Source organism: Typopeltis vanoorti, chromosome 13, assembly GCF_054136105.1.
Source record: "Typopeltis vanoorti isolate ZY-2024b chromosome 13, IOZ_Tvanoo_1.0, whole genome shotgun sequence".
Taxonomy (NCBI): domain Eukaryota; kingdom Metazoa; phylum Arthropoda; class Arachnida; order Uropygi; family Thelyphonidae; genus Typopeltis; species Typopeltis vanoorti.
In genome coordinates, this window is record NC_143561.1 from 51,871,668 (window position 1) to 51,898,164 (window position 26,497).

The 26,497-nt window shown below is 35.5% G+C and overlaps 1 protein-coding gene across 1 annotated transcript in view; it reads right to left on the bottom strand.

The window, feature by feature from the left end:
- LOC150100151 (integrin alpha-PS1-like) overlaps positions 1-26,497 on the bottom strand; it is a 573,942-nt gene that overhangs the window by 57,776 nt on the left and 489,669 nt on the right. The window contains exon 25 of the mRNA XM_090402382.1: positions 3,978-4,079. Coding sequence (XP_090258508.1) covers positions 3,978-4,079 — 102 coding nt within the window. The remainder of the gene's footprint in view (positions 1-3,977; positions 4,080-26,497) is intronic.

Genomic DNA, 26,497 nt, shown 5'->3' on the forward strand with positions numbered 1-26,497 from the left:
TTGAATGTTTATTTAAGGAGAGTAATGAAGCTTTACTTCATGCCTTAACTTGAATAGGAATGACTGCCTATCGTTATCAAAAATATGGGAAAATCTGATTAGAATAACACATCATTATTTATTTACTTATTTATTATTTTTTTATACGGTTATATTTAACCTTTTCCTCAGTATTTCCAGTAATGTTATGTTAGAACATAACATTACTGGAAATACAAGGGGTGTTCAAAAAAGACTGAACTTTTGCTATAAAGACTATCATTTTGCAACATTTTAAGTTATCCCCTTTAAAGTAGTTCCCTCTAATGGGCAATACACTCCCCCAATGCTTCCAGGAACGCACCTTCTGTGATGGCATGCAGTTCTCTTATTGCATTTTCCTGAATCTCCTCTATGGTTTGGAAACGACGTCCTTTCAAAAAGTAGTTTTAAGTTTGGGAAAGAGGAAAAAGTCTGGAGAATAGGTGGATGGGGGGGGGCACAATGGATGTCTGATGTTTTGCCATATAACTGCAGATGAGGAGCAATGCATGAGCCGGCTCACTGCTGTAATGCAACATCCAAGTCTGGTTTTTCCCACAATTCCAGCCTCTTCCTGCACATAGCATCCCTCAAACATGCTAATACTTCCTGGTACAACTCTTTGTTTACCATCTGACCATGTAGTACAAATTCATAATGGACAATGCCTTTCCAATAAAAAAAAAACAAAAAAACACAACGAACATCACCTTGATCTTTGACCAACTGATCCATGCTTTTTTTGGTCGAGGAGACCCTTTCCCTATTGATTGGTTAAGCAATCAAAATGTTGCTGTAAAATATTTACCAAGTTTGCAGCAAAATTTCATTCAAGCTCTTTCATTGTTACTAATTCGACGACTAATGCTCATAGCGGAACGGGACAAATTCCAGTTTGTTGTCAAAACTTGCCACTATGTGCATTCAGTAGCTGCAGCACACTCTCTCTGTACCGGTTGTCATGCTATTTAAAAAGTTTGGTCTTTTTTTGAACATGCCTCATATAACATCATGCAGCTCACTCTATTTTAAATAAATCCATTGTTTGGATTTTACCTTGTATCAACTGCTTTTTGCCACTGAAGATGGTCTTGTGTTTACATATAAATAATTCATAAAACTATGGCACAAGTCTCTCTAAAAGAAAGAATTGTCTGTTATTTGTACTCCTCATGGAATTGTTTATTACTACTCATCTTATGTTGCCTCTATAATGCCTTATTTCTCTGTATTTGCATGCTTAATCTATTCAAATATTCAAACACTTACCTTATTTAACCTTCTATTCCTTGGAACACATTTAGACATTGCTTCTACTAGACAGTTCTTGAAAAGCACCCAAGCAGCATTCATCTCCTTTCCACCCAACTCCTCAGCTGTCTCCCGAGCTTCTCATAATCACCAGCCTTGTAGTTCCACATATACCCTTTCCATGCATAGCTCGCAACCACCCAGGTAATTACTTAATGGTTATACTAACCAACTGGAGGGTGATTTGACACCTCATTTACAATGACATCCTCTGATGAGATAATCAAATCCAAGACCCACAATTCTTGCATGCCCTCTGTTATATATTGTCTGATGTAGTTATACCTCAAAAACTTGAGAAATTTCTTTTCTTTACTTCTGGTTGTTATCTCATCATCCCAATCTATATTGTTATAATTAAAATTACCTATAATGATCACCCTTTCCCCCGTTTGCTTGGCTTATTTAGTTATACATTTCACAGTCACTACTCTCCTCATTACCAATTCTATAGAAACATTGAACTAAATAGTTCATTCTATTCATCTCTATCTCACACCATATTATCTCAAAACCACTGCCGCTATTTCCTCCTTGAACCTCTACCTGGTATGGACATAACTCATTTTCTATCATCAATAGCGCTCCACCTCCCTTTTTACCCTTTCTATCATCATGAAATACATCATACGCTTCCATCTCTATTTCTGTCGGGATGTCATCCTCATCCAGCCATATTTCACTAATTCCAACAATTTTTGGGTGAATGAACTCAATTAATGCAACCATTTCATTTCCCTTTGTTCTGATACTTCTAGCATTTGTATACAAACATAGCAGCCCGTTTCTCAACAACCTCCTGTTATCCAGTCTTACATTCTCCTCGTTCCCCATCAAGTCATTTGTTCCTACTACCACTACCAACCTCTTTTGCTGACTTACTCCTCATATCTAATGCATCAATCACTCTATTCCTTTTACCTCCCAGGAAACAAACCTTGTGCATCTTCTTGTTCACCACATCTCCAATAATGGAATCTGCATACAACCACTCATGAATTTTTCCTTACATATTTCATACCAACAACATTCACTTCCATTTTCTTCATTCATGTATGGAAGATACATATCTACATTTCACTTCATTTTGCTCTACATCCACTTCATCTCTTGTCTCATCTTCACCACTCGGCTTTCAAATCTTGCATTCATTTTTATGCTATCATTCACTCTCGCTATCCTATCCTCAGACACACATAAGACTGTTTGCCAATCCCACTTGTCATCTTTTTAATTACATTAATTACATTCTGTTTTTTAATATCCTTATCACACACTTTTCTTTACTGTCTGTTTCATATGCTTTCTTAACATTTGCACAATCTTCCTGTGAAACAAATATTTCAGTTATGATCCCATGTTGCCTACTCTGATTTAAACAAGTCCATAAACATCTGCAATATCAATCCACTCATACATACTACGTTCACAGCACCGTACCATTCTTAGAAAAATCTATACCATTCACTTTGTCTTTTGCAGTTGACCTATGCAATGATCCAACTTTCACCACCATTTTGTACCACAGTAATAAGAGCAAACAATGAATTTAATGTAATACTGCCTAATAAATTTAATCAAGCACCGTGTTCCACGCTCAACTATCACACTGACATCCAATCTAAAAATTAGATAATACTGTCTCACAATAAATATAAATTTGCTTATCTTGTTGCAGCCCACATGATGACCAATGTTTAACAGTCATCTATTTGCCATATATTGAAAAAAACTTCCTAGGATTTTTCTTGGCCTGATTTGCTAATTTCTACTCATTATGCACTTTTGCTCTCCTTATCAAAATGAGTCACCTTCTTGGCTTGCTCTCTATACTCTACGTGCAACTAATTTATACAATTATTCACCTTGCATTGCTTCCATAGTGCCTTATTCTTCTACTAGATTTCATACTTAATCTTTTCATTCATCCATTTGACACCTTATTAAGTCTTTTGATTTTCAGAATACATTCACACATGGATGTTGTTAAATATATCTTGGTCAGTTTCCAAGCAGCATTTATCTCCTTCCATGCTATATCTTCAAGCTGTCTTCTTATAATCACTGGATTTGCAGTTACATATATATCCTTTCCTCACAGAACCAAAAGATGCAAAACTTGCAGCTGCATATTTGCAATTAAAATACAATACAATAAAACAAAACAAATATATATATATATATATATATATATATATATATATATATAAATAAAATAAAAATAAAATTACAATTCTGTAGCTTTTTTGGCTGTAGGATTGTAACAGATTACAACAGTAAATGAATGAATGAACAAAAATGCACTGAAACCAGCAGGAGGGATGCGTGCACACACACACCAATTAAATACATTTAAGTTGGAAATATTCATGTAATATTTTAATTCCTTTATCATGTGTGTGTGTGTGTGTGTATGTGTATTCATGAGCACTGACTCGGTGCTTCATTTATCTGTGCTTCTCAGTTTATTAGAATCTTCAGTTTTTATTATTGTTTCCCCTTCCTAAAAAGATACCTGATGAAGGCTGTAAAAAGCTGAAACTTGTTATGTTTTTTAACATTAAAGCTTTTAATTAATTCTCAGTTTTTTAGTCATTAAATATCTTTCTAAATATATATATATATGTTTGAAAACAAGTACTTACATAGGCATAATCATTATCAGTTGTCTGTCTAATGTCCATTTCAGGATCAAGATGAATAACAGCATGAGAAACAATGCCAACCCAATCAACTGTAGGATAATCCTTAAGAGAGAGAGAGAGGGAGGAAAAAAATTAAACACCTGGGAACCTATTTTGAAAATCATGGATTTTTCATATGCTATACTACATGAACCAACACCACAAAAGTAACATTTTGTGAGTTATTTATTATTCTGTTCAAGCAATTTTTATTATTTATTTTATTTTATTTTTTATGAAGTAGTCAGTTTTACTTAATAAATTAATCTAACAAATTTAATAGCTATATCACAAATAGCACAATTTCAGCTAGATCAGCATTTCTCAACCTTTCTAAGCCCAAGGACCAGTAAAATGCCTAAAACAATTCATGGACCACTGAGTTATGCTTTTTTTTAAAAAAAACCTATGTGGGGGATTACCAACATTTGGGAAAACTGTGCTATTTCTAACATAATAAATTTAAAAGCATGTTTTGAATACATATAGAAACATAATTAATTAAATTGGAAGTAAACAATTAAAAGTGTGTCATCATTGAACAGTTTTAATTTTTATTAAACAAATAAATAATATGATATAATTATGTTACTACTTACTTTTAATGAGATGGTTGACCTTCTCAGCCCTTGCATAGTTGCTGGATATCTGGCTCGATATCGGTCAACTTCAGTCAAAGATTGGCGCGCACGCACGCACACACACACACACACACAAAGATGATTTCTGCATTTTGTTTTTATTTGAAGGAATGATGAAAATCCTTTCTCACAAAGATAGGTTATAGAAAACTGCATGACAATTTTCAATGCTTCTTCAGGTAATTCAGGAAATTCACTTCTCACTGAAGGCGAGATCCAGAATCGAGCCATAAAGATCACAGAATTGCATTTTAAGCCCACTGTCATTTGAAAGCTCAATTAACTATTCTTTTTTCAATAACAAAAGGTCGTTCTTGTGATTGTAAGCCTGAAATGGATCGCAAATGCACAGAAATTTCTTATAAAAGTTCATTTGGAAAATATGTTTCAGTGCTTTGAGGTGCTCACAAAGAGCACCTCAAAGCACTGCCCTCTCCAGAAACTCAGCATCAACAAAAATATCATTTTCCACTAAAAAAAGATTCCAATGTTGGAAAAGGTGCAATTGTCTGTAATTTACATAACTAATCCATAACACCGGGGTGCTTAAGGGTGAAAGCTGTATAACTGAGAGGAGACCTCCATAGCCTTTAAAGGAATGCAGAGAACCGACCAGGGCTTCTGACCTAATATCCAATCCTCACCTTCTCATGGTGCACCCTGTTGGGTACTGAACGAACGAGGATGGGCTGGCAATTTGGGATTTAGCCGATCAAATTGTATTCTTATTGGCTTAAACCAATATACAAAATGATGGTACAACATGACAAAATTTCATGCCGGCTGGGGCGTCGCCCGGTTAAACAAGGCCCCCCCATTGTTTTCGCCAGGGAACCAGGGCGAACAGCTAAAAGTCAACTACTGGAACAAATCTGAAAGCACACCCCAACTCAACATCACCAGAGTTAAAGATCGGTACTATCAACATTAAGAAGCCTGAATGGCAAAGAAATGGAGCTAGCTGAAGAATTAGATAAGTAACAGATCGACATAATAGGGTTGACTGAAACAAAAAAGATAAAAACTGGTGAGATCTTTCTGAGCAATAAATACAAAATGTTATATTCAGGAAATGACAATCAAGGAAAAGAAGGAGTAGCCATAGTACTCAACACAAAATACAAGACTAATCTTCTTGAATGGCAGGCAGTCTCAAGTAGAGTGATGTGGGCAAATATCAGAATGGGGAATTGGACAATGAGACTTATTTGTGCCTATGGTCCCACAGAAGGTTCTACTAAGGTAGAAGTGGAGGAATTTTTTGATGCTTTAGAAAAAGTAACTGACATAATGAAAAAGGAAAAATTGGTCCTTGTTGGGGATCTAAATAGCAGAGTAGGAAATTATTGTCAGACATACAAAAATATTTTGGGAAAATTTGGAGAAAAGAGCAAAGCTAATAATAATGGAAAATGCCTGTTGGATTTCTGCTCAGGACATGGACTGGTTATTACTAACACCATGTTCCAACATAAAAATGTGCACAAATCCACATGGAGAGAAGAGGCAACGAATTAGAAAAGTCTAATTGACTATGTTATTGTTGATAGTGATGTTTTCTCCCTGGTGCAGGACACCAGAGTGTACACAGGATTTGAAATTGGAAGCGATCACTACTTAGTCTTGAGCAGGATAAAATTGAATGAACAATTCTTTGTTCATTCAATTTTACAGTTCACATCTGAGAACAATACAGTTCTCAGATGTGAACTGTAGAACTAAAATACACAAAGATTATTGAAGAAAAAGTGAAAGAGCTTGAGAACAGGAACTAAACATTGGAGATTCATTGGCAGGCCCTGAAGAAAACATTCATTGATTCAGCCAGAGAGACATGTGGTGAGGTTGTCTGCAAGGATAGAAAAATCAGAACTCCATGGTGGACACAGGAAGTTAAAGAGGCAGTGAAGGAAAAGAAAAAAGCATATCAAAAGTTCCTGGCAAATAAAATATATTCTGGAGGTTGTTGAAGAAGCTTAGAAATGGAGGAAAGAGTGCTGTAAAAGGAGTTAGAGATGATAAGGTGACATGAAAACAGGAGAAAAAGATATCTTTGAAGTATGGAGTAATTACTTTGAAAAATTGCTAAATGAAACAAGCAGTGATGATAACACAGTAGTAAAAAACACTGACCAGGCATGCAGTCAGGAATACATATCCATACTTGAAGTAGAAAAAGCCATCAGAGGCTTGAAATGTGGAAAGGCAGCAGGAGTAGATGATATTCGACCAGAAATGCTGAAGTATGGTGGTATAAAAGTCTTACAGTGGCAGCACTGCATAGTTCAGAAAGCCTGGACAGAGGGACGAATTCCCGATGATTGGAGTAGAGCTGTAAGAGTACCCATATATAAAAAGGGAAATAAAACTGAATGTGAGAATTACAGAGATATTTCCCTACTGAGTGTTCCTGGCAAGATCGATGCAAGTATACTTGAGAAACAATTGAGAAGAATTGTGGAATAAAAGCTTGGTGAAGAACAAGCTGGATTTAGGCCAAATAGAGGCTGTCAGGATCAGATCTTCACTTTACGACAAATAGTTGAGAAAGCATGGGAATATAACAAAGATCTGTATTTAAGTTTTGTCGATCTGGAAAAGGCATATGACAAGGTGCCAAGAGAGAAGCTTTTCAATACGCTACAGTGATATGGTGTCAATGGGACATTATATCAAGCAATATTTAGTCTTTATTTGAGTTGTAAGTCAGCAGTTAGAATTGAAGGAAGTACAGAATGATGGTTTAATGTTAAATCTGGTGTGAGACAAGGATGTACATTATACCCTCTGTTATTCATTATCTATATGGATCACATTATGAAGGAAATAGTATTAAACATGATATCAGAATTGGAGATGTTAATGTCAGCTCTTTGCTTTATGTGGACGATGTTATACTTCTAAATAAATCCTCTACAAGTTTGCAAGATTCCCTGACTAAATTGAATAACTGTTGTAACAGATATGGTATGAAGGTCATCTTTAAAAAGACAATGAAAATAGGTACAATTGTTGAAAATGTCAACTGTGTTGTGAATGGGGAACCTGTGGAGCAAGTAAAACATTTCAGCTACTTATGCACGATTTTTAGTGAAGATGGTAAATTAAATATAGAAATAGACAACAGAATCAACAAAGCTGGTATAGTAGGCAGAATTTAATAAATTTATATGGAATAAGAGAGAAATTAGTCGGAACACTAAATTAGCTGTATAAAAGACAGTGTTCAAACTAGTTTTAACTTGTGGATCTGAGAGCTAGGTTAGAAGTAAAACACTTGACCAAAGACTAGAGACCGTAGATATGAGAGTCCTGAGAAAGATTAGAAGTGTGAACAGATGACATCAATGGCAATATCATATTAAAAATGAGGATATTAGAAAAGAACTTGACATTGGCAGCATCCAGGAATGTGTTAGCAGAGCTAATCTCAGGTGGTATGGTCACTTAAACAGAATGGGCGAGGAAAGATTGGCAAAACAAGTGTTCTCTGCCAGGTTGGCAGGAAAACGACCCAGAGGAAGACCAAGATATAGGTGGACTGATACAGTACAAAGTGCCTTAGATGATAGAAATATAAGATCTGATAATGTTGGAGTCTTGACAAGCAACAGAGTGATTTGGAGGAAAATTGTAGATAGGAAGTTAATAATGATGTAAATTTTTCATGTAGTACTACATATCCTGTACACTCCTTGAGGGTACGTCAGGAATTTGATGATCCATAACACTAGTTTTTTCTCGAATGCCTTTATTTTGCCATAGACATCAAGAACAGTGGAAGAATTACCCTGAAAGGAAAGATTCAGTTCATTTAATTTAAAAAAAAAATGTCTGAAAGATAGGATAGTGTTGATAATCATGCTTCATTAACAAGGAGTGATGCAAAATCAGAATTACGTTCATTTACACACGATAAAACTTCACGCCTTAACTGAAATAACCTTGTTAGCACTTTTCCCCTGGAAAGCCAGCGAATTTCAGAATGAAACAAAAGTTGTATATATATTCGCTGCCCATTTCACCGCAGAGTACGGAAAACAACCTGTTATTTAATGGTCAAGCCTCAATAAAATTAACTGGTTTTACAGCATTGTATAGCACAGTTTTAAATTCTGGTGGCATTCCTTTGGAGGTTAACGCTTCCCTGTATGAAGCACCCAATTCATATCCGGAGCTACTTCCTTGACCTTAGAAACAACCCCCACTATGCTTGCATGTAAGGGCATGAGCTCCATCCGAACAGAAGCCCATACATTTTTCCCACTGGATCCCTTTGTGTATTATGTAATTATCGAGTGTGAAATATTTCTTCTCCAGTTGTTCGGGATGACAAAGTTCTACAAAACAGAGTATCGTCATGAATGTTGTTATCATGCGCAGATCTTACGTAGTATATCAACTGCTCATCATTTGTAACATCAGAGTCTCATCTATTTGTAATGCATAATAAGGGCTCTTCTTAACTCTTTCGATTAACTGAGATTCTACGTCACCTGCCATATCATTAATTCTGCGACTGTCAGTCACAGAATTAATGTGTCATTTGAAAGAGGGATCGAATTAACATCTCTTAGTAACTTTTTGCCAAACATAGTTTTTACCACATCTTTTATAACTGGAAATAGTAAATTTTCCCCGATAGAATGAGGTTTCCCTGTTTTCGCTATGCACAAACTTAAAAGATAGGATGCTTCCAGTGCCTTGCTATTAATCGAACCCAGGCTGAAACTATATCTTTCCCATGATTTAATGTCTCTAAGCATCACCAAAAAAATTCAATTGGCTTATTTTTCACATCACAATGTTTAGTTTCTAAATGTCATCAATTTTCGCTGGTTTCATGCACTCATTCGACAACACTTCATAACACAAAACATTGAGTTTTTTAATAACGGGAAAGTTCCACTTTTCCATTAACAAAAAACGTTTTCGAAAAATATATAACTACTGGGGGTTAACTCAAGACACATTTTGTCCAAGTATCACTTAGCACTTCTGAAGATGTACTGAGCCTTAGTTGAAGGAGGAAAAGCTTCAATAATAAAAATCAATAAATAACAAACAATTGTAGCATCAGAATGTTCATGGAATGAACATTCTGCAGCTACATAATTTGTAGCAGTTTTAAGTATCCATTTTATTTCAATAATTTTTACTTACTTATTCAATTTTAATTTTTATAATATTATAATAACGGAATTAACTAACGTAAATTATTCGTAGAATTTTCACCTGAGTATCACAAGTATCATCAGTACAGGTACAAGGCTAATTAAACAATAATTGTTATATTCACAAAGCACCACCTAAGTAGCTAAGATTCAATTTCCTAAATTTATTTAATTATTATTATTAGAATGATGGTACAACATGACAAAATTTCATGCCGGCTGGGGCGTTGCCCGGTTAAACAAGGCCCCCGTTGTTTTCACCAGGGCGAACAGCGAAAAGTCAGCTACTGGAACAAATCTGAAAATAAACCCCAACTCAACATCACCAGAGTTAAAGATCGGTACTATCAATGTACCGATGTAGCCTGAATGGCAAAGAAATGGAGCTAACTGAGGAATTAGATAAGTACCAGATCGACATAATAGGGGTGACTGAAACAAAAAAGACCAAAACTGGTGAGATCTTTCTGAGCAATAAATACAAAATGTTATATTCAGGCAATGACAATCAAGGAAAAGAAGGAGTAGCCATAGTATTCAACACAAAATACGAGGCAAGTCTTCTTGAATGGCAGTCAGTCTCAAGTAGAGTAATGTGGGCAAATATGAGAATGGGGAACTGGACAATGAGACTTATTTGTGCCTATGCTCCCACAGAAGGTTCTACTAAGGTAGAAGTGGAGGAATTTTTTGAGGTTTTAGAAAAAGCAACTGACACAATGAAAAATTGGTCCTTGTTGGGGATCTAAATAGCAGAGTAGGAAATGATTGTGAGACATACAAAAATATTTTGGGAAAATTTGGAGAATAGAGCAAAGCTAATAATAATGGCAAATATCTGTTGGATTTCTGCTCAGGACATGGAATGGTTATTACTAACACCATGTTCCAACATAAAAATGTGCACAAATTCACATGGAGAGAAGAGGCAAGGAATAAGAAAAGTCTCATTGACTATGTTATTGTTGATAGTGATGTTTTCTCCCTGGTGCAGGACACCAGAGTGTACAGAGGATTTGGAATTGGAAGCGATCACTATTTAGTCTTGAGCAGAATAAAATTGAATTTCATATTGAAAAGAATAACATGTAAGAAAGTTTTAAAGCGAATAAAAGTTGAGCAGCTCTCAGATGTGAACTGTAGACTAAAATACACCAGGATTATTGAAGGAAAAATGAATGAGTTTGAGAACAGGAATCAAACCTTGGAGATTCAGTGGCAAACTTTGAAGAAAACATTGATGGATTCTGCCAGAGAGGCATGTGGTGAGGTTGCATATCAAAAGTTCCTGTTAAATAAGTCAGCTTGTGCTCTTAGAGAATATAGAGACAAATGAAAGAATGCTAAACACTGTGTAAAACTAGCTAAACAAAAGTCATGGGAGGACTTTGGCAAGAATATAGAAAATAAATATCAAGAAGGTGGCAAAATATTCTGGAGGTTGTTGAAGAAGCTTAGGAATGGAGGAAAGAGTGCTGTAAAAGGAGTTAGAGATGATAAAGGTGACATGAAAATGGGAGAAAAAGATATCTTTGAAGTATGGAGTAATTACTTTGAAAAACTTCTAAATGAAACAAGCAGTGATGACAGCATAGTGGTAAAAAACACTGACCAGGCATGCAGTCAGGAATACATATCCATACTTGAAGTAGAAAAAGTCACCAAAGGCTTGAATTGTGGAAAGGCAGCAGGAGTAGGTGATATTCGAACAGAAATGCTGAAGTATGGTGGTATAAAAGTCTTACAGTGGCTGCACTGCATAGTTCAGAAAGCCTGGACAGAGGGATGAATTCCTGATGATTGGAGTAGAGCTGTAAGAGTACCCATATATAAAAAGGGAAATAAAACTGCATGTGAGAATTACAGAAGTGTTTCCCTACTGAGTGTTCCTGGCAAGATCTATGCAAGTATACTTGAGAAACGGTGTAGGTAGATTGGTATAGGTGGATTGATACGGTACAAAGTGCTTTAGACGATAGAAATATAAGATCTGATAATGTTGGAGTCTTGACAAGTAACAGACTGATTTGGAGGAAAATTGTAGATAGGAAATTAATAATGATGTAATTTTTTTCATGTAGTACTATCATATCCTATACACCCCTTGAGGGTACATAGCAGGAATTTGATGATGATGAAGTCCTCTCGTATTGAGATTTTCTTCTGTTTGGGCTTGTTCTTGTTGCCATATGGATGGCAGATGGTTTCTCCATATACTTGGAATGATTAATCCCTCGTTTTTGTTCAGGTTTGGATAATGTTTCAGCATTTCACAAGTTTCTTTGAATTTTCTTTCAAACCAGGTTTTGGTGCAGTATAGGGACTTGGTGTCTTTCCAGTCAATTCTGTGGCATGTTTCAAGTGTGTGATCTGATAGGCCTGTTTTACCATAGTGGCAGTATTTAATGTATCGTTTGTGTTCATCTTTTCTGATTGGGATGGTGTGTGTCCTGTTTCCCCCATGCAAGGTAGGTTACAGTGTGTATTGAATTTTGTCAACTCCTGCGTGGGTGAGGTATGGAAGAGGATCTTTGGAAGAGCTAAATAAATATCTTAATTTTTTCGGGGGTTTGAAGGTAGTCTTAATGTTGTATTTAAGTAATGTTCTATCTTTTTCTCTGAAATGCCCCTAACTTAGGATATGGCATTCTTGTGATCTTTTTTGTTTTTCGTGGCATTTTTATGGAGGATCTTGTGAACCGTTTTTTTATTGTATCAATTTTTTACAAATGTTTGGCTAATAAAAATTCTAATTCATTGTTCATTGAAACAAACTGTTAGGGCTCTTTGTTTGAGGGTATTGATGACTCCTACTTTTTGTGTTGGATGGTGGTATGAATTTTTATGTATGTATTGGCATGTGTGTGTGTAGGTTTGCAGTAGACTGTGAAGGAGAGACAGTCTAAGGGAAGACGTGTGAGAAGCGTGTCTAGAAAAGGAAGACAGTTGTTTTTTGATTTCGATGGTGAACTGGATATGTTTATGTTGTTTGTTTAGATGGCTTAGGAATATTTAATGTTTTGTAGCTGTGGAGTGAAATGGTGAAAATATCATCAACATATCTGAGCTAGACTTTGGGCTTTAGGCTGGCCGAGTCTAGGGTTCGTTGCTCAAAGTCTTCCATGTAAAAGTTAGCTATTGGGAGGAAAGTGCCTTTATCTGCTTTTGTAATCATTATGTCTTTGTTATATTTTAAGGATTTAACAGCCAATTTTTCTGCTTTGGTTAGGTTGCACCTTAGTTGTTTGTTAGCATTTAATATGTATGATGTTTCCATTCGTATTTTGAAGGCTAAATTGGAGGGGAGGGATCTTAAACCTCTTTCAATATGATAAATGAAATTAATTTGTTAAGTGACCTTGATTACAAAAGCAGATAAAGGTAATGCTACAGTTGTCCTCGATCAGACAACATACCTAGAAAAAAATGAACCATTTGGTATCCAAACTTAACACATACCAAATGGTGAACTACAACTCTACAAACCACATCAAAAAGAAAACAAGAGGATTAATCAAATCAGTTATCACATGGTCAGAAGACACAGCTGAAAACATTAAATACATTCCTAAGCTGCCTGAACAAACAACAAAAACATATCCAATTCACCACCAAAATCGAAAACAACAACTCTCTTCCTTTTTAGACACACTCATCACACGTCTTTCCTTAAACTTTCCTTCACAGTCTACCGCGAGCATACACACACACAGGACAATACATACATAAAAATTCATACCACCATCCAACACAAAAACTAAAAGTCATCAGCACCCTCGAACACAGAGCCCTAACAATTTGCTCCAATGAACAAGCTATGAACCAAGAATTAGAATTTTTATTAGCCAAACATTTGTAAAAAAATGGCTACAATAAAAAAATGGTTCACAAGATCCTGCATAAAAATGCCAATAAAAAAAAAAAGATTACAAGAATGCCATAGCCATACCCCTACGAGGGTGGTCTTAAAAGTTCTCAGCCTCGACCACAGCAGCACTATCAACAAGATTTTTTTTTTTTTCAAAGTTGGTCCATCTGTCATAAGCATATATGTGAAATTGCAAGTCATTCTACCAAGTACTTTGTTTTATACAGCTGTCTGAAGAAAAAGTGTTGTCTGTATCCTATCCCCTGAAATGGATAAAATTGAGTATCATGCGGTTATAAAATTCTTCAGAAAACAAGGTTTAACGCCAAAAGAAATGCATTCGAAGTTCACAAACGTTTATGTGCACTCTTCTCCTTTGTTTTCGACAATTAAGAAATGGGCTGCCGAGATTAAATGTGCCGTACCAGCCTTGAAGATGATCCATGTGAAGGACGTCCAAAAAGTGTAACAACATCAGAAATCATCGATCAAGTGCATGATATGGTATTGGATGACCAACAAGTCAAAGTATGTGAAATTGTTGAAACTATAGGCATTTGAAAAGAATGTGCAGGATATATTTTGCAAGAAGAATTTCAAATGAAAAAGCTTTGCACAAGATGGGTGCCGTGCTTGCTCACAGCAGATCAAAAATGCGCTCGCATGAAAATCTCTAAACAGTGCTTGGAGTGTTTTAACAAGAATAAAACTGATTTTGTGAGTCGATTTATTACTATGGATGACACTTCGATTCACCATTACACATCAGAATCCAAACATTCAAAACATTGGAAGCCAATTGTTCAGTGCCAAAGAAGACAAAGTCCATTACATCAGCAGGAAAGGTCATGGCATCGGTGTTTTAGGATGCTAAAGGCATTTTGTTTATTAATCATCTTGAAAAGGGAAAAACAGTAACCAGGGAATATTATTCCGATCTTTTAACCAGACTAGACGAAAAAATAAAAGACCCGGTTTGCAGAAGAAAAAAATTATCTTTCATCAGGATAATGCACCTGCCCATAAAGATGTTTTGGCAATGGGAAAATTAAGGGATCTGCACTATGTATTGTTGGAACATCCACCCTATTCCCCAGATTTAGCTCCCTCTGACTTCTATCTCTTTCCAAAACTAAAATTCTTCCTTGCTGGTCAGCTTTTTCTTCAAATCAAGAGGTGATTGCAGCTGCAGAGGGATATTTTCCAGATCTTACTGAGAAAGAAATCATAATTTCTTTCTCAGTAAAACCATCACCCTCGTACATCATCATCATTAAATTCCTGTCATGTACCCTCAAGGGCTGTACAGGATATGATAGTACCACATAAAAAATGTCCTATCTACAAATTTCCTCCAAATCACTCCTTTACCTATCAAAACTCCAACATTATCAGATCTTATATTTCTATCTTCTCAGGCACTTTTTACCGTATCAATACACCTATATCTTGGTCTTCCTCTGAGTCTTTTTCATGCCAACCTGGCAAAGAATACTTGTTTTGCTAATCTTTCCTCTCCCATTCTGTTTAAGTGACATTACCACCTGAGATTAGCTCTGCTAATACATTCCTGGATGCTAAAAATGTCAAGTTCTTTCTTAATATCTTCGATTTTATATGATATTGCCATTGATGCCATCTGTTCACCCCCTAATCTTTCTGAGGAGCTCATATTAGCAGTCTCTAGTCTTTGGTCAAGTGTTTTACTTCTCACCCAGGTCTCAGATCCATAAGTTAAAACTGACTTGAATACTGTCTTGTATAGCTAATTTAGTGTTTTAATTTTGCTCTTATTCCATATAAATTTATTCAATTGACTTCCTACCATACCAGCTTTGTTGATTTTGTTGTCTATTTCCATATTTAATTTACTATCTTCAATAAAAATCATGCCTAAGTAGCTGAAATGTTTTATTTGTTCTATAGGTTCTCCATTCACAGTATAATTGATATTTTCAATGCTTCTGCCTATTTTCATTGTCTGTCTTGTTGTTGCTGACCTTCATCCCATCTCTATTACAACAGTTATTCAACTTAGTCAAGGAATCTTGCAGACTTATAGTGGATTTATTTAGAAGTATAACATCATCAGCATAAAGTAAAGAGCTAATATTAACATCTCCAATTTTGACATCAGGTGTGATACCACTTTCCTTCCTAATGTGATCCACATAGATAATGAATAATAGAGGGGATAATGTACATCCTTGTCTGACACCAGATTTAACATTAAACCATCTTCCTGTACATCTTCAATTCTAACTGCTGACTTAACAAATCAAATAAAGACTACGTAATCCTTGATATAATGCCGCATTGATACCATACAACTGTAGGATTATGAATATCTTCTCTATGGTCATATGCCTTTTGAGATCTATAAAACTGAAATACAGATCTTTTTTATATTTCCATGGTTTCTCAACTATTTGTCGTAAAGTGAAAATCTGATCCACAGCCTCAATTTGGCCTGAATCTAGATTGTTTTTCACCAAGCTTCTCTTCCACAATCTTTCTCAACTGTTTCTCAAGTATACTTGCATACATCTTACCAGGAACACTCAGCAGAGAAATACCTCTAATTCCCACATTCTGTTTTATTTCTCTTTTTATATATGGGTACTATGAGAGCTCTACTCCAATCATCTGGAATTTGGACCTCTGTCTAGGCCTTCTGAACTATGCAGTGCAGCCACTGTAAGACTTTTATACCTCCATACTTGAGCATTTCTGGTCAAATATCATTTACTCCAGCTGCCTTTCCACATTTCAGGCTTTTGATTGCTTTTTTCTACTTTAAGTATAGATATGTATATTACTGATTGCATGTCTGGTCAGTGTTTTTACCACTGTGATATCACTGATTGTTTCTAGCAATTTTTCTTATTACTACACACTTCAAGGATATCTTTTTCTCCAGTTTTCATGTCACCTTTATCTTCTCTAATTCCTTTTACAGCACTCTTTCCTCCATTCCTGAGACTTTTGTTTAGCTAGTTTTACACAGAGTTTAGCTTTCTTACATTTGTCCCTGTATTCCCTAAGCGCACAATCTGACTTATTTGCCAGGAACTTTTGATATGCTTTCTTCACTGCCTCTTTAACCTCCTGTGTCCACCATGGAGGTCTGATTTTTCTATCCTTGCAAACAACCTCACCACATGCCTCTCTGGCTGAATCAATGAATGTTTTCATCAGTGCCTGTCAATGAATCTCCAAGGTTTGGTTTCTGCTCTCAAACCTTTTCATATTTTTCTGAATAATGTTTGTGTATTTTAGTCTATAGTTCACATCTGAGAGCTGCTCGACTTTTATTCGCTTTAAAGCTTTTTTACATGTTCTTCTTTTCAATATGAAATTCAATTTTATCCTGCTCAGACTAAATGGTGATCACTTCCAGTTTCAAATCCTCTGTACACTGTAGTGTCCTGCACCGAGAAAACATCACTATCAACAATAACATACTCAACAAGACCTTTCTTATTCCTTGCCTCTTCTCTCCATGTGAATTTGTGCACATTTTTATGTTGGAACATTGTGTTAGTAATAACCAGTCCATGTCCTGAGCAGAAATCCAACAGGTATTTGCCATTATTATTAGCTTTGATCTTTTCTCCAAATTTTCCCAATATATTTTTGCATGTCTGCCAATCATTGCCTACTCTGCTATTTAGATCCTCAGCAAGGACCTACTTTTCTTTTTTCATTGTGTCAGTTGCTTTCTCTAAAGCCTCAAAAAAATTCCTCCACTTCTACCTTAGTAGAACCTTCTCTGGGATCTTAGGCACAAACAAGTCTCATTGTCCAGTTTCCCCCCATTCTCATATTTGCCCACATCACTCTACTTGAGACTGCTTGCCATTCAAGAAGATTAGCCTCGTATTTAGTGTTGAATACTATGGCTACTCCTTTTCTTTGATTGTCATTGCCTGAATATAACATTTTGTATTTATTGCTCAGAAAGATCTCACCAGTTTTGCCCTTTTTGTTTCAGTCACCCCTATTATGTCGATCTGGTACTTATCCAGTTCCTCAGCTAGCTCCATTTCTTTGCCATTCGGGTTTCTTATGTTGATAGAACCGATCTTGAACTCTGGTATTATTGAGTTGGGGCATGTTTTAGGATTTGTTCCAGTAACTGACTTTTCGCTGTTTGCCCTGGTTCGTGGTGAAAACAACTGCAGCCTTGTTTAACTGGGCGATGCCTCAGCTGGAATGAAATTTTATCATGTTGTACCTCATTTTATATTTTGGTTTAAGACAATAAGAATACAATTTAGTTGGCTAAATCCCAAATTATCAGGCCATCCTCGTTTGTTCAGTATTCAGGTAGATACTTAACAGGGTGCACCACATTCCTTTAAAGGTTTTGTGGAGGTCTCCTCTCCGTTATACAGCTTTAAACCTTAAGCATCCCTCTTGATGATGACATCAATACAGAGGTCAAAATGTTGATCTTACTTTCCTAATGTTAAGTAATTATTCTGACACATGTGTTGTGTCTCTATAAATTTTTCACTATGAATTCTGACCACTGTGTGAGCTTAAAAGAAAGAATATAAAAATTGTATTGAAACAAACACACAAAACACAAATAATGAGCTGAAGATATTAGACTAGAAGCCTAAGAATCCTAACTGAAGTGCTGGTAACTAGATTTGGTTGTTGCGCAGGTCTAAGAATTATGGTTTCCCAAATCTTGGGATATTTCACACAACCATATTTATTTAGATTTGGTTGGTTTTGTATATCTACTGCTGATTCTTAAAATAATCTTTCAAGTGTATTTGCAACAATGAAGCATAGCAGTTTTTTTCCATTTGATTCTGGGCAAATTGTCCAAGACATGGTGGATCTCACTGACCACAGTTGTAGTGACAGATATATTTCTTGTGTTTGCATTTTTCAAAGCAGATTGTTGGTATATCTCCCAGTTTGACCACAATATGGCAAGTTAAGTTGCAAGAAAACATCTGGAAGCAGAGAGGGAGTTGATTCTCAGGAGAATGGATAAGGGCTGCCAGTTCACATGAGGTTTGAAAGCAGTGTAGAGATTATATTTATTTATAGTTCTAGCTTTTTTTTTTATTTGTGTGTGTGTGTTAAGAGGAATGTGAGGTGATGGGAGGACAATTATTTTGTTAATATCTTTGGTATCATGGCCATTGGATAGGAAAGTATGGCAAATAAAGAAGAGCTCAACTGTGAGAGAAGCCTAGTTGGAGGCTCTATTAATAAGGGTTTGTATGATACCATGTTGTTGGGACCGGAGGTGGAAGGGGGAAATAATGAGAAAGTCTGTGTATGTATGTATCTATCCAGGTGGATAGGTTTTCTATAACTTGAGAAAGAAAGGTGCTGTTCTCAAATCTTTTATCATGTTAGGATACATTGATGTTCTCCCTCTGGCTACATGGCTAAGACTCTTTCATCTTATATCTCAACAACCAGCACTTCAGAATTCAGTTCACTATAGCATAAGGCTATCTTCCTAGGTCTGAATCCTTGGTATCTTTTGTGGGTCTGGTTCTCACTGATGAGACCCCCAATAAAGTTCAAAATCAATCTGGATAGTGGCCCTTCCCATAATACATATCATTATACACACCCAAAAGGATGTAAGCTCTGCATTATCAGATACTAAGGCAATTAATGTGAAGTCATTAGGCTGTATATACTTCATGCACAAAGTTTGTTTGTTTACAATTAGATAAAGGATTACACAAAAAGAATATAATATCTTGGAAAGTACAATTTACTTTCAACAAGAAAATTTGCTAAAAAGCTACATAGCCTTGTTATACCAACTCTCCTGAAGACAAAAAAAAAAAAAAAAAAAAAAAAAAAAAAAAAACACTATCTTATACCTATTGGAGATGTGGTTACTCGGTTGGTGCTCAACGTATGATATGCTTGTCAGTACTCTGAACATTTATTGATGAGTTCTGAAATGATTAAGGATGAAATGGAACTTTCTCACACTTCTTGAGAAAAGTTAAAAGAAATAAAATCACTTTAGAAGCAGTTAGAAAGGCTACACTGTGGTTTCAAGCAGAAAATTTAACACCTGGTAACTTCGAAGTGTGGTTGCATTGCAAAAGTGAAATGATGAAAAATCAGTATGTGTGTTGGCTTGCAGCATTGTAGATGCTATGAAAATTAGAGAAAAAGGCATTTGTAGCTTTATAATATTTAGAACCTAGATTAAATGTTTTGTTATCTGACGGATACAACAAAAGATGCCACTGATCATAAAACTAAGTATAACATGATGATTTCACATGATGAAAAAGCAAGCATGAAAACTAGTTAATGTAGACGTGAAGTTTTCAATATGAAAACCTTTAGTTTAGTTGTGTATATTGTCCCTATGATATAAGTACATGTAGAAAGAGTTCTATTTTTAGAATAATTTTATGTCCATGGAGAAACAATTTATTGCCTAAAACCTAGACAATATTTTAGATGTTTGCTCAAATTTTAATTTACAATAACAGTTCTTGTACATATGATAAACTGTGTTATGTATTGTTTTACTTTCCATTTTTTTAATATTATTAATTACAAATTTACCTATTTTACGACCATTGTACTGTACAATCATCCAAAAGTGCAGCTTATTCAGAGGTGGCAGAAACAGGAGACCAGAGGGGTCATAGTTCACTTGTTTTAAACTATAGATTTTGGTTCCCCAAGTTTCCATTAAGAGATGTTTTAAAGTCCAAACTGGATAACAGAAAAGAGAGAGAGAGAGAGAGACCTCCAAGTAGCCTTTTAAGCAGTGCAGAGAACCAACCAGGATTTCTGACCTAATCTCCTATTCGCACCTTCTCATTATTAACCTATTAGTAGGTACCTACCTAGATACCAAACAAATAAGAATAAACTAACCAACAAAATTGTATTCTTTCTGGCTTAAACCAAAACATAATGATGGTACATGACATAATTCTATGCTGACTAAGGCATCATTCAATTAAATAAGGGTGCCCTCGTTTTCATCAAGGAACCAGGGTAAACAACACAAACTCAGCAACTAGAAAAAACTATAACACAACATCAGTAGACATCAAGATTGGAACTATCAACATAAGAAACATCAACAGAAAAGAAATAGAACCAGAACTGCATAAGTACCAGATCGACATAATAGGTGTTACTGGAACAAAGGCAAAACAATGGGTGAGATTCTTCTAAGCAACAAATATTCAGGTGCAGCTATAGTATTCAAAACTAAATATGAGGATAATCTACGATGGTAGGCAATATCAAGTAAAGTGATGTGGATAAATATCAGAGTAGGGAATTGGAGAATGAGACTTATTTGTGCCTATGATCCCAAGGAAGATACTATTAAGATAGACACAACAGTATACAGAGGATATGAAATACTGAAGTAGGTGATCACCATTTAGTTTTGAGCAGGATAAAATTGAAAATCATACTGAAAAGGAAAGTGCATAAGAATGTTTTAAAAAGAATCAAAGTTGAGCAGCTTCCAGAGGTGAACTAAAGATTCAAATACACAAATATCATGAAAAAATAAAAAAGAAAGAAAGAATTTGAAAACATAAACTAAATATTAGTAATTCATTGGCAGAATCCTGAAGAAAACATTGACTGATTCAGCAAAAGAGGAATGTGGTGAAGTTGTCTGCAAGGATAGAAAATTCAGAATTTCTTGGTGGACTCAGGAAGTTAAAAAAACAGTCAAGGAAAAGACAGAAATGTAATGAAAGTTCCTGGCAAGTAAATTGGCATGTAATCTGAGATATTCCAGAGAAAAATGTAAGCAAACAAAGCATTGTGTAAAACTAGCTAAATAAAAGTTATGGGAAGACTTTGATGAGACAGAGAAAACAAATATCAGGAAAGTGACAAATATTCTAGTGGCTATTGAGAAGACTTAGGAATGAAGCAATTTATTTGCTTTAAAACAGAAGTTTTTTGAATTCTCGTGGAAAGGCTTAGATGTTGGTTATGCATTTTTACTAAATAGCTTAAGGAAATTACAACCTATACTAGGATATACATTAAAATAAATTTTAATACACTTCCAATATTTCAGCAATGTCACGTTGCCATTTTCACAGGAACTTAAAAACAAGACACATGCACACAAGCACAACAAACAGTAAATGAGGACGAAGCAGGAAGCTATTCTTTCTCCTAAAAGTTCTGATGGTGCCCCCTAGCGGGCAATGTTGGTATTCTTGGCCAATTGGGCTGAAGGTCTTCTGATGTAGGTTTCCCAAATTTGGGGCAGTCTCATGCAACTAAATTTGTTGAGGTTTGGATTGTTTCTTAGGGTTGAGGCTGATTCCAAGAAAAGCCTTTCGTATTTGAATTTACTACGGTGTATTATCGTAGCTTTCTTCCACCGTATTCTATGGCAGGTATCCAGTGCATGGTCTGCAAGACCAGAGTGGCTGTATTGGTGAAACCAGATGTAGTCCTTGTGTTCTGAAATTCTGATATTAGCTGTCCTGCCTGTTTGGTCAAAGTAGGACAGCTTACAGCTGCAAGGGACCTGGTATACACCAGGTAGGTCTTTGGTAGAGCGGATAAGGGATGCAAATTTTTTATATGGTCTGCAACAAGAAGTTAAGTCATGTTTTTTGGGATTTTTGTAATTTTTTCTGAGGTGCCTCGGATATAGGGTATGGTGATGGATTTAGAGTAATCCTTGTTGTGAGGGGGGGGGGTATTGGTTTCAATATTTTTTGGATTTTTTTTTGGGGGGGGAGGGATAGCCATTGGCTGAGAAAGTGTTGAGAATGTGGTTTAGTTCTGTGGTTAGGGCATTGTCATTTGAACAGATAAGTTTAGCCCTGTTGTGTAGTGTCTTAATGACTGGATGTGGCTTGTGTTCTAACCAAAGCAAAACTAACATGCCCAGTAAGAAAATTAAATCTCTACTAGAATTAAAGAAAAACAAGGAAATAATAATTACCAAAGTGGATAAAGGGAATGCCACAGTATTGCTTAACCAAAAGGATTACACAGGTAAGCTGAATGCTCTATTATTAGATCGGGCACCTTACCTCCCTATTGAGTACAATCCCACCAACTCACAAATTAGAAAACTCCACAGGCTCCTTAAGAAGGTCACTTCCTGTCCTGTAGAAGTCCCTTGCAGCTGTAAGCTGTCTTACTTTGGCCAAATAGGCAGGACAGCTAATATCAGAATTTCAGAACACAAGGACTACATCCGGTTTCACCAATACAGCCACTCTGGTCTTGCAGACCATGCGCTGGATACCTGCCATAGAATACGGTGGAAGAAAGCTACGATAATACACTGTAGTAAATTCAAATACGAAAGGCTTTTCTTGGAATCAGCCTCAACTCTAAGAAACAATCCAAACCTCAACAAATTTGGTTGCATGAGACTGCCCCAAATTTGGGAAACCTGCATTAGAAGACCTTCATCCCAATCGGCCAAGAATACCAACATTGCCCGCTAGGGGGACACCATCAGGACTTTAGGAGAAAGAATAGCTTCCTGCTTCGTCCTCATTTACTGTTTGTTGTGCTTGTTTTTAAGTTCCTGTGAAAATGGCAATGTGACGTTGCCGAAATATTGGAAGTGTATTAAAATTTATTTTAATGTATATCCTAGTATACGTTGTAATTTCCTTAAGCTATTTAGTAAAAAAAAAAAAAAAAAAAGAAGTTTTTTGAATATCAGGAAAGTGACAAAAAATATTCTAGTGGCTATTGAGAAGACTTAGGAATGAAGGAAAGGATATTGTAAAAGGAATCAGTGATGACAAAGGTGGCATGAAAACTGAGCATGTAGATATTCTAGATGTATGGAGTAAGTGCTTTGAAAGACTGCTAAATGAAACAAGCAGTGATAGCACAATAGAAAACACTTAACAGGAATATATGCAATACTTGATGTAGAGAAAGTTATCAAAAATTTGAAATGTGAGGCAGCTGGAGTAGATGATATTCATTCAGAAAGATCAAATATGGATGTACAAACGTTTTAAAATAGTGCATAATTCAGAAAGCATGGTCAGAGGGTCAAATTCCAGGTGAATGGAGTAGATAATTCATAGCATCCATCTATAAAAAGGGGAAATAAAACTGAATGTGAGAATTACAGAGAAATTTCCCTACTGAGTGTGACTAGTAAAATTTATTCAAACATGCTTATGAAAAGGATAAGAAAAATTGTGGAAGAACACTTGGAGAATAAGTTGGATTCAGAAGAAACAGAAGTTGTCAGGATCAGATTTTCACTTTAAGACAAATATATGAGAAATCATAGGAATAATAAGAAGGATCTGTATTTAAGTTTCGTAGGTCTGAAAGAGATGTAGATGTACGGTAAGGTACCAAGAGGAAAAACTGTTCAAAATGCTAGTTATATACTGGAACATTATAGCAATGCATAGTCTATATTTGAGTTTAAGTCAGCAGTTAGAAGTGAAAGAGGTACAGGAAGATGGGTTGATGCAAAATCAGGTGTGAGACAATGATCCAACATTATCCCCATTGTTATTCACCGTCCATATCGATCACATTAGGAAGGAAAGTGACAATAAAACTGGTATAAAAATTGGAGATGTTAACCTCAGCTGTTTACTTTATGTAGAGATGATGTTATACTCTAAATAAATCCAGTACAAATCTAGAGGATTCCCTAACTGTAATAAATTTGGTATGAAAATAGGCATTAACACTGGCAACATCAACTGCATCCTGAATGGAGAATCTATAGAACAAATAAAACATTTCAGCTAAGCACAAATTTTTGTGAAGATGACAAATTAAGTATGGAAATATACAACAGAATTGACAAAGATGGCATGATAGGCAAGCAACTAAATAATTTATATGAAATAAGGCAGAAATTAGTCAGAACACTAAATTAGCTGAATACAAGATAGTGTTAATTAGCTGAATTCAGCTAAATTAGCTGAATACAAGATCAAACCAGTTTTAACTTATCGATCTGAGATAGAAATAAAACACTCGATCAAAGACTAAAGACCACAGATATGAGAGTTCTGAAAAAGGTTAGGAGAGTGAACAGATGGTATCAATAGCAGAATCATATCAAAACTGAGGATATTAGGAAGGAACTTGATATTGTCAGCATTCACGAATGTGAGAGCTGCGCTAATCTCAGATGGTATGGTCACTTAAACAGAGTGGGAAAGGAAAGGTAAGCAAAACAAGTTTTTGCCAGAATGGCAGGATAAAGATCCAGAGAAAGTGCCTTAGAAAACTAAAATATAAGATCTGACAATATTGAGAGTGCTGACAGGTGACAGGGTAATTTGGAAGAAAATTTTTTATATGCCATTAGTAATGATATAACATTTTCATGTCATACTATCATAATATCCAGTATAGACCCTGATGATACATATCAATAATTTGATTATGATGAATTTTAGTGCTTCCAATAGGTTTCCTTAGCATTTTAATATGTCATTTCCAGATCTGCAAAACTGAAACTATGATTCTGATCCTATCTTGTCCTGATAATCTATATTTGGCATTGACCCAGACTGTTCTTCTCCAAGTTTCTTTTCCACAATTTTTCTGCTTCTTTTCAAGTCTGCATGCATAAATCTGACCTGAAACTCTGAGAAGGGAAATTCCTCTATAATTCCCATATTTAGTTTTATTTTCCTTTTTATCAATGGGTTCTAAGAGCTCTACTCCCGTCACTGAAATTTGACCTGAATTTTACAGTCTAGCCAATGTAAATCTTTTATGCCACCATATATAAGTATTTCTGGTCAAATATTATCTATACTAGATGCACTTTTACATTTCAGGTTCCTGATGACTTTTCTCCTTTGTACTTCTGACTGCATTCCTGTTTAATATTTCCTGTTACTGCTCATTTCATTTGGAAAGCTTCCAAAGTTATTACGCCAGATATCCAGAATATTCTTGTCTTTCATTTTCATATTATAGGACTCTTTGTTCCTTTCATTTATCTTCGTTATCATTTATATTATTTCTGAAGTTTTTTTTTTATGTGTTACTTAGCAGGAACTTTTGACATGATTTCTTCTTTTCTAAATGTAATTTTCAACATTTTTGCTTCACAGTTCTGATTTTTCTATCTTTGCAGACAACTTCCCACATGCTTTCCTAACTACATCATTCAAAGTATTCTTTCAATTTTGCCAATCTGTTTTTGAGGTTTAGTTCTTCTTTTGAAAGTTCATTTTTCCTTCAATAATATTTTATCTTTAAATCTAAGTTAACAGTTAAACAGTTTCAGAAATGAAAACTGCTTATTAGTTCTGTTGCTAATATTTTATTAGATTTATAACTAGCAGGGAATTTTTGACAGTTCAAATAAAACTAAAAAAAAAAAAAAGCACTAATGATCTGACATGGTGCCCTCTGGATGTTTTTCATACTGTGAAGCACTGCTATGAATAATCACCAACATCTGAACCTTTAATATAGATTTTGCAAGGAGATATCACATGTAAAACCCAGTTAAGTGGAAACTAAAATTGGCACATTCAATAAGCTTGATACCCTTAAATGATATTGGGATGCTAATACCCTTCCTAAGTGTGTAAATTTAAGCAAATCTTTTATTCTATCAACTATCAACATTACTGACATAAAGGGGGGTGAAGCAAAAGCTTTTCATATTCCCGGCTATCTTGAGAGAAACTGTGAGTGGAGAAAGTTTATGAGCTAATTGCTCGCCCTGAGTGGGCTAGGAGATTAGTCCTTAGTGTTGAAGTTTAGCATGGCTTCAGGTCTTTTATGTTTGAAATACTCCATTGCGTCATAATCTGCAGCCAG